The sequence below is a fragment of the Epinephelus moara genome, chromosome 19 (genome assembly GCF_006386435.1).
Source record: "Epinephelus moara isolate mb chromosome 19, YSFRI_EMoa_1.0, whole genome shotgun sequence".
In the NCBI taxonomy this organism is placed as follows: Eukaryota; Metazoa; Chordata; class Actinopteri; order Perciformes; family Serranidae; genus Epinephelus; species Epinephelus moara.
In genome coordinates this window covers 6,645,321-6,657,056 of record NC_065524.1, presented here as the reverse complement: position 1 = coordinate 6,657,056, position 11,736 = coordinate 6,645,321, and the positions used below count along the sequence as shown (strand labels likewise).

Genomic DNA, 11,736 nt, shown 5'->3' with positions numbered 1-11,736 from the left:
ATTCTTATTGTTGTGTTAGTGTGTTTTCAGCTGCCCCCAAGTGGCTTTGAATAAAGGACCACTGAAAAGTTACAACGTAAAGAAAGCCATGAAGTTAGCAAACTGACTCAACAAAGTCAGTCATACAGCAATATTTGGCTGAACTTTCTTAAAACATTACATTTGGCTTTTCAGTGAGGAACTAGAGAACAGAAAAGAAAAAAATCATATATGAGAATAATAAATCCCTTCTGCTGAAACTGACACTTTTCTGCGTTCCTCAGGAGCCAGCGGCCTCCACCTGACCAAACATGAGAACTTCCATGGTGGTCTGGATGCCATCTCAGTGGGTGATGGCCTCTTCACCATCCTCACCACTCTCAGTAAGAGGGCCACTTCGGTCCAGGTCATGTTACAGCCTATTCTCACATACATGGCTTGTGGTTACATGGGCAGACAGGTGAGCATCAGCCTGGGCTTTTTGGGATGTGATGATTAAATATTAAAATATACCTCCAACAAATGCCAAAACTGATGTCAATATGTACGTTTAATGTTACATTTTGTAGGGGTCTCTTTCCACTTGTCAGCTGTCGGAGCCTCTTTTGTGGTTCATCCTCCGAGTGTTGGATACCAGTGAGGCTCTCAAGGCCTTCCATGACATGGGTTGGTATACACACAGCACTTGCCTCCTGCCCAGCTTTACTTACCCCAGCCTTCAGACAACATGCGCCTTTAGACTGTACAACTGTTTTTGTTTATTTTGTGTCGTGCTGTGTGAGATGGGTCTCTTGATCTCATTCTGTGTCAGAATGTAGGATATTGATTTAAGTCTTAGTCTATCTAAGAAATGTCATCACTCACATCATTCACCAGTGCTGCTCTTATGTTTTAGAAATGCATTGTTACAGTAACCACACTTTGCTTTTATGCATTAAAACCTGGCAACAGAAGAAGTCCAGAGTCCCAAAACATATTCTGCTTTGTTTGTGTCTGTTTTTTTTTTTTTTTTTGTAGCCTAAACTGTAGTGAAAAATAGTGCCTAGGCAGCCAGTGTACTGTGTGTCATGTCCTGTTTTGATTGAATGGTGCATAGACGTAGCAGCAATTACATTGTGAGATTATATTTTGTCGCCAAAGCTGCGTATCACTTGTCAGTAGACATGTCCCACAGTGTGAACTAAGACCACCATTTTTGGTCAACTGCCAAAGATATCACCATGTCAGCTTTCATGTCAGGCATAAATTTAACTGCGTAAAGGGGTCTTAAGTGATAATGGTTTTACTTGCTAAATGTGTTTCTGGGATTTATGTGGGTTGAGTCCTATCCTGCTGCTGGTGGGCACCTTACCCATGTCAAAACCCTGATTGTAGAAGTATAAGTACTTTTAATATTTTTCACAGTTGTTAAGAATTTTCCAGAGTTTAAGCAGTTTTTGCAAAGTTGGATTCATTAAGAAACCTTAACTTCTTGTGTTTTACCAGGTGGTGTGCAGTTGATCTGTAACAACATGGTGACCAGCACTCGGGCCATCGTGAACACAGCACGCAGCATGGTATCCACCATCATGAAGTTCTTAGATTCAGGTCCTGGAAAGACAGCAGACGGCAACCTCAAAGCCAGAGTGATGACCTCAGAGCCAGACAATGCTGAGGGACTCCACAACTTTGCTCCCCTAGGTGTTTACTTTGACTCAATCAGTTGCATCATTTGGATAATACCTTTACAGTAAAATAACTTAGAACTGCACATCAGCTCGTTTCTGTTTCTGAATTATCTATTTGTCCTGTCACAGGCACCATCACATCCAGCAGCCCCACAGCCCAGCCAGCGGAGGTCCTCCTCCAAGCCACGCCGCCCCACCGTCGGGCCCGCTCAGCAGCATGGTCATACATCTTCCTGCCAGAGGAGGCCTGGTGTGACCTCACCATCCACCTTCCTGCTGCTGTGCTGCTGAAAGAGCTCCACATCCAGCCACATCTCGCCTCTCTAGCCAGTGAGTATCATCCATTACTGGTATGTCAGTTTTTGCACCGTTCACACCAGAAGCGCATTTTTCCATGCTGGTCAGCAAGCTATTCTGCTCCTCTGCTCTAATCACACATAGAACTTGCAAGGGCATGAGATTTTCACGGTACGATAATGTTACAACATGATTACAATTAATGTCAGTCACAGTGACTCTTAAAGAAATAAAAACAGAAGGGTTTTTCTAAGGGAACAAATGCTTTGTTATAATTGAAACTTTTTTTTATAAGAGGTTTGTGCAAAACATCTCCCTTTTCAAAATAAATACATTAAAGGTGATAGTCTCCATCTGGCTGCATTCTATATTAGGTACTGTAGATAAGCTAATGTACATGGTATGATAACCGTCAATTTTTTTTACCATGGTATCCCATGAAACCGCTGTACCACGCTGCAACTCTACACTCAATTTAATGATGAAAATGAATTGGAAAAAAAGTACATAATATTTTTTTGGAAAGTGTATTTCTGTCACTATTTTTGCAACCATCAAAAGCTTGTTCATCTCTCTTGGATTAAAAAAACTCAGCTGTCATTCCTTTATGTTTTTCTGTCTTTTTCCTCCTCCCAACCAGCCTGCCCATCCTCTGTCTCAGTGGAGATCAGTGCTGACGGGGTCAATATGTTGCCACTCTCCACACCGGTCATCACCAGCGGCCTGACATATATAAAGATCCAGCTAGTGAAGGCAGAGGTTGCGTCGGCTGTTTGCCTGAGGCTGCACCGGCCTCGTGATGCCAGCACCCTGGGTCTGTCTCAGATCAAACTTTTGGGCCTGACGGCGTTTGGTAACACTTCCTCTGCAACCGTCAACAACCCCTTTCTGCCTTCTGAGGACCAAGTCTCTAAAACCAGGTACCAAAAACTGATGTTGGACTGAGAGTATGTTTATTAGTGTCAGATGTGGGTGTTGTTGTAACCTTTTTCTTCTCCCTGTACAGCATCGGGTGGCTGCGTCTTCTCCACCATTGCCTGACCCATGTCAGTGACCTGGAGGCCATGATGGCCAGTGCTGCAGCACCCACCGCCAACCTACTGCAGACCTGCGCGGCATTGCTCATGTCACCTTACTGCGGCATGCACTCGCCAAACATCGAAGCCGTGCTTGTCAAGATTGGCCTGCAGTCCACTCGCATTGGACTCAAACTCATCGACATTCTGCTGAGGAACTGTGCCGCCTCTGGCACTGACCCTGCTAGTGAGTCACACGCAGCTGCATTGCTGCTGGAGTGTTAATCATAGACAGCAGATCCACAGGACCTTAAAAAGCATCAAAGAGTCTTAAAATATCCAAAATAATTGCCTTAAGATGTCCTTAGGACGTCAGAGCTTAAAAAGACTTGGATAAGGACGTATTTCAGGCTTGGTTTTGCCCCGCCAAGTGTAAAAGTGTTTTGTTCTGCAACGCTTCACAAACAATTTGGCAATGCTTTATTTTCTAGGTAGGTCATTTTTACTATAATTTCTCAGATCAATCGAGAGACTGAGTTCAGTTTGTACGCTTTCAATTGATTATTTCCATTGATTTAACAGCGTAAATTATAGTCTTTTAAGTTGGTACACAGCAGGTCAGCTCTAACAAAATACATCATTCCTGTAAGAAACAAAGAAGGATCCTTCACAGGGGATCAAAAACTACCTGGAAAAGCTTGTTAACTTGCATGATAGCCATCCTTACTGTAGTCTTTGCTTCTGTCTTCGTAGATTTGAACAGTCCTCTGCTGTTTGGGCGACTAAATGGCCTCTCCTCAGACTCCACCATTGACATCCTGTACCAACTGGGCACCACACAGGACTCTGGAACCAAAGACAGGTACATCAACATCCTGACTCACCCTGTCCTTAAGCTCCCCCCTGCAAATATAACCGCCAATGAGAACCAGTTTTTCGTCAAGGTGATATTCTAGACAGACTTAAAAGCTGATAGTAAAAAGTGTCCTTACACTCTCCTTGTCATCTTTTACTATCATATGGTCGTGTTTGTTGCATATGAATTCCACTGTGACGTCACACTGAGGGGCTAAGGACATGAAGCAGTGTTTTCCAAACCACGTGATGAATTTCTTATCAAAGCTCACTTTGAATTTTTTACCCTTCAGGATCCAGGCCCTTCTCCAGTGGGTCCATGACTCGTCGCGGGTTGCGGCCCACAAGATGAGTGGCCCCATGGGATATACTGGTGCTAGCTCTTCCTCAACATCGTCGAGGGAGTATGGCCTCCTCATGCCGTCGCCCTCCCACCTCCACTGTGTGGCAGCCATCCTGTGGCACAGTTACGAGCTGCCTGTTGACTACGACCTGCCTGCACTGCTCAACAGAGAGCTCTTTGAGTCAGTTAATGTCTTTTTCCTTATTATTAAGACCATAACATGCATGCAGGGAATTGTTTATACAAACATTGAAAAACGCTGATATATAGAATTAGTCAGTGTACACTCAATGCTTTGTCAGTTGAAAAAGAAGTGAAATTAGAGTCCCCCCTCTCAGACATGCACCCCGCTATGTAAATGCAATGGCAGTTTTACATGTTGTTCTCATGTATCAATGGACATAATTTAGATAGGTCATGAAAATAAATAGCAATAACTTATTGTATATAGCATTGCTAAAACTACAGTTACAAAGTGCTACACACACAAGGACAAAATAGAGAGCACAAGAGCAATCAAATAGAAAAAAGAAAATCACATTCAGCAAATAACAATAAACATACAAACTCAAATAACATAAATAAACATAAAACAAGTAAAAATGCAGACAAATGAATAAAAGTACCCATAAAAAGAACAGATGAAATAGGAAACATAAAATAATTACGAGAAAGCTCCAGACAGTAGAAGTGAGTCTTGTGTGACGATTTAAAAAAATGAGCAGTGAATTTTTTTAGTCCACCTTCTTCAGGTAAGTTATCTCAAAGGGTTAGAGCGCAAACATCATGTCACCCCAGGTCTTCAGCCTTGAGTGGGGAACAGCTAACAGAGCCTTAGCACAGGACCTCAGGCTGTTAAGTAATGATTTAGAAGTGCAGCCATTTGGGTTGGTAGCAAACCATGCAGGGCCTTGAAAGTCAAAGCTAAAATTTTAAAATCAATTCTAAAGTGGACGGGCAGCCAGTGAAGGGAAGCGCAAATAGGTTTGGTTTGCTTTAAAGTCTGACAGCTGTGTTTTGGACACCATAAAGCCATGTTATCATGTCTTGTAAACATGCCACTACAATAATCCAGAGGTGAAATGATAGAAGCATGAAGAACTCTTTGAGAATCATTAAAATTAATAATAGATCTAATTCTAGAGATACTTCTCAAATGGAAAAAAAAACATGACTAAGCTAGCTAGTTTTATATACCCTTCTTACTTACCATGCCTTTATAATTGTTTACCACATCAGCATTGATTTTGTAGCCCTTTGAGGACTAAATAAAAAATGTATGATTTGTGATGGATTCCATTTATTCTCCTTTCCTTCAGGTTGCTGTATAACTGGTCCATGTCGTTGCCGTGCAACATTGTGCTGAAGAAGGCCGTTGACAGCCTGCTGTGCTCCATGTGTCATATCCACCCCAGCTACTTCTCCCTGCTTATGTCCTGGATGGGGATTGTCCCCATGCCCAGTGCCAGTCACTCTCAAGCCCAGCACCACCGGCTCGCCATGACTGATGACGGCAAAAAGCAGCATGATGCAAACACCAGTGCTGCAGGACTTACAGACGACTCCAAGCATGCGAGACCCCCCATCAATCTGTCTGAGTCCCAGTTAACAACGCTGGCAGCTGCCTCCCAGTCTCCAGGAGCCATAGAGCAACTGCTGGACTCAGGCTTACCTTCACTGTTGGTTCGCAGCCTGGCCCAGTTCTGTGTTGGCCTTCTGGCCAGTGCCGACCTCCCTCTGCCAGCTGCTCAGGCCGAGAGACGACATCACCATCACCACTACCACTCATCCTCCTCGCACATTCGGCCACCTCTGGCTGCAGAGCTGGCTGCTCCGGTGCTGCGCTTCCTCACTGAAGTTGGCAACAGTCATGCCATGAAAGACTGGTTAGGAGGACCAGAGGTCAACCCACTGTGGACGGCACTGCTCTTCCTGCTGTGCCATTCCAGTGCTAGTGCTAGTGCTGGTGCCAGTGCAGGCTGTCAGCCTCTGGGCTCTGGATCTACGGCAGGTCCCCCTCCATCCCAGCCTCAGGCTTCAGGGTCACGCTTCTCCCTGGCGTCTTCTGGGCAAGCAGGAGGGCTCACCACCCAGCAGAGGACTGCTCTGGAGAATGCCACTGTGGCCTTCTTTCTCCAGTGTATCTCCTGCCATCCAAACAACCAGCGGCTCATGGCTCAGGTCTGCTCTGCTATTCCACTCTGATGGGAAAATGGCAAATACTAAAGCTTTCACTTTCGTTGGGGAATTAAGTTTGTACATCTCAGACACACATTTGCTAGTCAAAAGTTACTTTAAGCCATGTTTTTAAAATTTGAAAGGTAATTACTGAAAGAAGTAGGAACCTTGTTAAAGTCTTGTTGCTATCAGTGACAAACTCTTTTCATTTGGATGTATTCATTAGACTCCATTGATTTAAATTTTATTTTCTGGCTGCAGGTTCTCTGCGAGCTTTTCCAGTCTGCACCTCAGCGAGGCAATGTGCCGATCTCTGGAAACATCTCAGGCTTTATTCGAAGGCTTTTCCTGCAGCTCATGCTGGAGGACGAGAAGGTCACCGTCTTCCTACAGTCTCCCTGTCCGGTGGGTAACTCTTTTTTCTTGAATATCTGCTCCCTTTCAGATAGGAGCTAGCTTGGCTGGATACTCCTAAGAGGCCTTTACATCAGGGACCCGGCCCCCGGATCCAAATACACTTGACCAGTAGTCCAGTTTGTTTGATTAGCCTGAACACTGTCTACTGTACCAGCTGCGACCGGTTCCACTTGAAAAGGTGGTCTTGAGTACAGTTCACATGTACTCAGGGACGGTTTGCATCGGGTGTAAAAAAAATTAGCTCTACCAAAACACAGATATGGACTGCTATTTAGAATGCAATGTGATAACTATTCAGCATTGACTGTCTCCTGTCTCCTTCAAGATTTGCGTATGTGTGCAGCACATGCCAATCGCATGCTCTGGACTGTATAGCCATTGGTGGTAAAGTAGAAAGGCAGGCAAGAGGATTGTTCTAGACATTGTTTCCAAAATATAAACAATAGTTGGCACAATGTGCAGGTCGACTCCATTGTATGGCTTGGGATTAGTGATTGGTGCACTTTTTCCACACTGTAGCAGCAACATAAACAATGTAAAAACAAATAACAGTATGCAAACTGTGTGGGTGGAAAATTACAGATAGAGATACAATTTCCAACAAACTTGTTTTGAAATATAATTTTTAAAAAGCATTTATGATTTTTCTGAATTTAACATATTATTACTTTGTTTTTAAAATGATATTACATTTGGTTTAGAATGCGTTACGACCAGGGGCGTCGTTTCAGCAAAAGCTAAGGTATGGCAATATGACATGACGTCACAGAGCTACTGATGATGGAGTTTCAAAAATATGAACTTATATAAAACTTCACTTTGGTCTTTTACCTGTCAGAAGTACATACTATGCTATTGAAAACTGTTTGAAAGGACATGAAGCTGTTTCTCACATTCATAATACCTCATGTCTGCATGTAATGCACGACGACTCCTCCTCACGGAGGAGCGAAGTGGCGAACAATTTGATTCAATAACACTCATATTCACTAACACTCGTATTCACTGATGAGCATATTATTGGCTTATTTAAGTGCAATACAATGAAACAACCAGCCAGTGTGCCTTGGACTATCTAACATATCTCATCTGATCACTTGCAACAAATATGAAGGACATTCACAAGTAAGATGACTACAGAACCACTTTTTTTTTTTCCTCCCGATTCCAAGGTATGGCAGCTGCCATACCTCGCAATACCTAAATGACGCCTGTGGTTATGACTTTTTTAGGACTTAGAATTTAACGTTTAGGACTTCACTCAGGACTTGTCAGTCTTAACTTGGGACTGGACTTAGAACTTTTGATCAAAGACTTGAAACTTACTTGTGGCTTGCAAAACAATGACTTGGTCCCACCTCTGTTTGGTGCATACAAAAAATAGATTAAGAGGAAGTAAAAATAAAGGCAAAGTACTGCAAATGTTAAGAAACATTAGAGATATTTAAGTAAAATCAACGTTCAAACTCCGTTGCAAAAAGCATTGATCAGGTCATGGCAGATCACATTTTACAGGGACACAACATTCATGACTGACAAAGTAATATATGTTCCCAAAGATTCTCCACCATGTCATTAAAATGGCTGTAGCACCATTTGTACATGATTGATGTAGAATTCAGCCGTGACCACAAGGGGACAGCACAGCAGTATGAAGCAGAAGCCTCCTTTCTAATCACTGTAATCCCCTCAGACTGATGCATGCCTGGTGTAGAGCATTAAGGTGTCCTCAGTGACCCCTTAATGCTCCATATTTTACACAGCTCAATGATTGGTTGTCAGGAAAGCTCTTTTAGGACTGTGTGTGTGTGCGGATATGTCTTGGGGCATGGTATAGAAAAAATGGTTTTAATTACCCAAAGCAAGCCATTTTACCAACCTAGCTGTCTCATTGTTCTCAGTATTATAGACTGTTCTTTCTTATTGCTCACGAGCAGAGAAGGACTATGGTTGACAAGGTCGTTTGGTTAATCCTGACTAGGTGTTTGAGCAGCAGCTGCCCAGATTATCATGACATTTTCTATAAATATTTTATGTATTAAGAGGATGACTTTTTCAATTTTGGTGACTCCCTGCTCTTTCCTCAGCACCACCACCACCAGTTAAGAGTTTTCACTTGTTCACAGTAAAAGTCAAAATCTGATCACATTGTCATGAAATGTAGTATCAAGATAAACACTTTATGGTCCACATAGTTTTTTCTTCAGGAGAAAAGTGGTGGCAAGGAGCTGGGGAGTGCTTCATCCAGGTCCTTCATTAAAAAAAAAAATCCCAGCACTTTTTTTAATGACGTGCTCCACATGGATATGTTTCTATGATAACAGTATCTTGACACTGACGTTGGCTAGCATTAAGAAGAGGTTGACTACACAGTCAACATCAAGCTTGCAAAGTGAATGGTGATAAAAGCACAACACTCACCAGCATATCCAGTGTCCACCAGCCAATGTGCTCCCAAAAATGACCTTTCCTGTCTTTGCTGTGATAGTAGACAGTAGCCTAGCTAAATGAAGTGGCAGTGACACCACTGGCACTTTTCTGAAAAATTCAGAGATTTTCAACTTAAGTGCTTGGAGCGGCCACACAAAAAAGGCGGAGTTCTCTGAAAAAAGATGTTGGGCGCAGCGCTTTTTCTCTAGGTGGCTGCATGCAGTGACATATGCTCTCTCCCCATTTGGGGAAACACAGGCCCTTAGTATTTAGCTGGTACAGTTAATAACAGCCTCCCAGAGCTGCTTGCATGTTTGTCTAAATGTCAGCTGAAGGTAGATGGAAAAGGAAAGGGAAAAGGAGAAGCTAACCAACATGATCTTTTCAGAGTTTCAGTCAAGAAACTTATTAGCATAGACCTCTCTGAAAAAGTTTCAAAAACAATTGAGTGGTCCATGTCTGCTAAAAAAGTGAGGAAAAGGGGTCAATATTTGTCCATATATTGTCTGTAACAAGCCATAATACCCTAAGAGTAGATCTAAATGAAATTTCTTGGAGCTAAGCCCATCAATTTATTTTTATAACATGCTGATAAAAACATTTTGTCTCTTTTTTTTGTTCTCAGTTATACAAAGGACGCATCAATGCCACCAGCCACATGATCCAGCATCCCATGTACGGAGCAGGCCACAAGTACCGCACCCTCCATCTGCCCATTTCCACCACGCTGGCCGAAGTCCTGGACCGGGTGTCTGGTATGTTTCAGTACAGTGAACTTAAACCTTTCATTGGATTAGTACATTGAGCAGTGTGGATATATAAACCTTACAGCCAACAGGAAAATCTGCTGCTAGTGTGTGAATAAGTGCATGTCTTGTAAGAAGACAAGACAGTCATGTCATACTCACCAATCTTTTGTAACTGAAATGCTGTTGTCATTCACTGATTATTTTATAAAGATATCTCTTTCATTGTAATTTTATATGCAGCAGTGGAACTTTTTTGGCTTCATACACCACTGAGCAACTTTCATAGGAATGAAGGGGCCCTGCCTCTAATGCTGTATCCAGTTCTCTTTATACATTCATGGTTGAACACCCATCTCCCACCATGCTTACCTTAAGTAATATTAAAAATAATTCAATAAGATACACACACACACACACACACACACACACACACACACACACATATTGACAAAAACAAGGCTCAGAGCTTACTGTGCACACTGTTTCCATGGCAGCATTGTTCTTCATGTTTACATCCCCTACAGCAAGGACTAATAAAATTTATGGAAATGAGCTTTCTGGTTTTACACCAAGAGAACACTTTTTGACTTCACTCTCAGATTGTCAAACAAAATGGTTCTTATATTCCCTTTCCATTAATATATAGATGCTTTTTGTGTGTTGCAAACATCTTGACATATAACTAAAAATTTCTCAAAATGAAGACTTACTGAGAAACCGCTGATTCTCACACAAAACACTATGTCTGCTCAGATCATGGTTTGGTGAACCATTGCCATTGGCCAGCAGTTCCTAACCTGGGGGTCTGGACCACCTAAAAGTGTTGCAAAAAGCATATCTAAGGAATCTTGAGAGAAACTACCAAGATGAGAAATTAAAAAAAATAAAAAATAAATCCATTTTCATACATTCCTCTAATTTTAACTTTTTGTGATGTGATATACTAGATGACTCAGGCCTAGGAATACCTGTTACCAATGCACTTTTTCTAAACCCATAGTCTTGAGTAACTGTTGAACACAGGTTGCATGTAGGCTCACAAGTCAAAAAAAACAACAACTGGATACCACTGTCCTAAGCTGGGCTAACCCTCTTCCTCATTTCTTGTAAGTGGATGTTCTGATTATATTCCCTTCCATTTGGCTACCTCTGCCCAGCAATAGCTGTGGCTGGGGTCATTATGTTTTTGGGTTGTCTGTCCTCCCCATTCTCGTGAACATGGTATCTAAAGAACACCTCGAGGAAATGTCTTCAAATTTGCCACAAACATCCACTTGGACTCAATGATAAACTGATTAGATTTTTCTGGTCGAAGGTCACTGGGTCCTTGTGTCCGTCTCATTCTTGTGAAAGCAATATCTCAAAAAGGCCTTGAGGGAGTTTCCTCAATTTTGACACAGATGTCCACTTGGACATCAAGAATCAAGTGATTAGTTTATGTTTTCTCTAAACATTTGAAAATACTTAAAATGAAGAGTTATATAAAAAAAAATGAACTGATTAGAATTTTGTGGTCAAAGGTCAAGGCCATTGTGACCTCACAAAGCATGTTTTAGCCAACACTCAAAAATGTGTTCTCTAATTGTGATAAAATTCCACACAAATGTCAAGCAGCATTAAATAATGAAGTGATGACATTTTATATCCAAAAGATCAAAGGTCAGCTTCACTGGGACATCATAATGTTCAACAAAATCACTTTTCTAGCCATTAGTCAACCTCATATTTCAGAACAGAGGGGAAGACATTTGGTTAGATACTGTATTGGTGATTCTAATCTTGAGTGTCCACCTTAAAACTGTGCT

The 11,736-nt window shown here is 42.1% G+C and overlaps 1 protein-coding gene across 8 annotated transcripts in view; it reads left to right on the top strand.

Moving 5' to 3' along the window:
• Positions 1-11,736, top strand: part of birc6 (baculoviral IAP repeat containing 6) — a 151,910-nt gene that overhangs the window by 51,426 nt on the left and 88,748 nt on the right. For all 8 annotated transcript variants that reach the window (XM_050072004.1, XM_050072003.1, XM_050072009.1 and 5 more), the window contains exons 46-56: positions 264-439; positions 549-645; positions 1,465-1,659; positions 1,776-1,976; positions 2,584-2,863; positions 2,950-3,206; positions 3,713-3,821; positions 4,108-4,338; positions 5,477-6,338; positions 6,597-6,740; positions 9,808-9,937. In XM_050072004.1, coding sequence (XP_049927961.1) covers positions 264-439; positions 549-645; positions 1,465-1,659; positions 1,776-1,976; positions 2,584-2,863; positions 2,950-3,206; positions 3,713-3,821; positions 4,108-4,338; positions 5,477-6,338; positions 6,597-6,740; positions 9,808-9,937 — 2,682 coding nt within the window. The remainder of the gene's footprint in view (positions 1-263; positions 440-548; positions 646-1,464; positions 1,660-1,775; positions 1,977-2,583; positions 2,864-2,949; positions 3,207-3,712; positions 3,822-4,107; positions 4,339-5,476; positions 6,339-6,596; positions 6,741-9,807; positions 9,938-11,736) is intronic.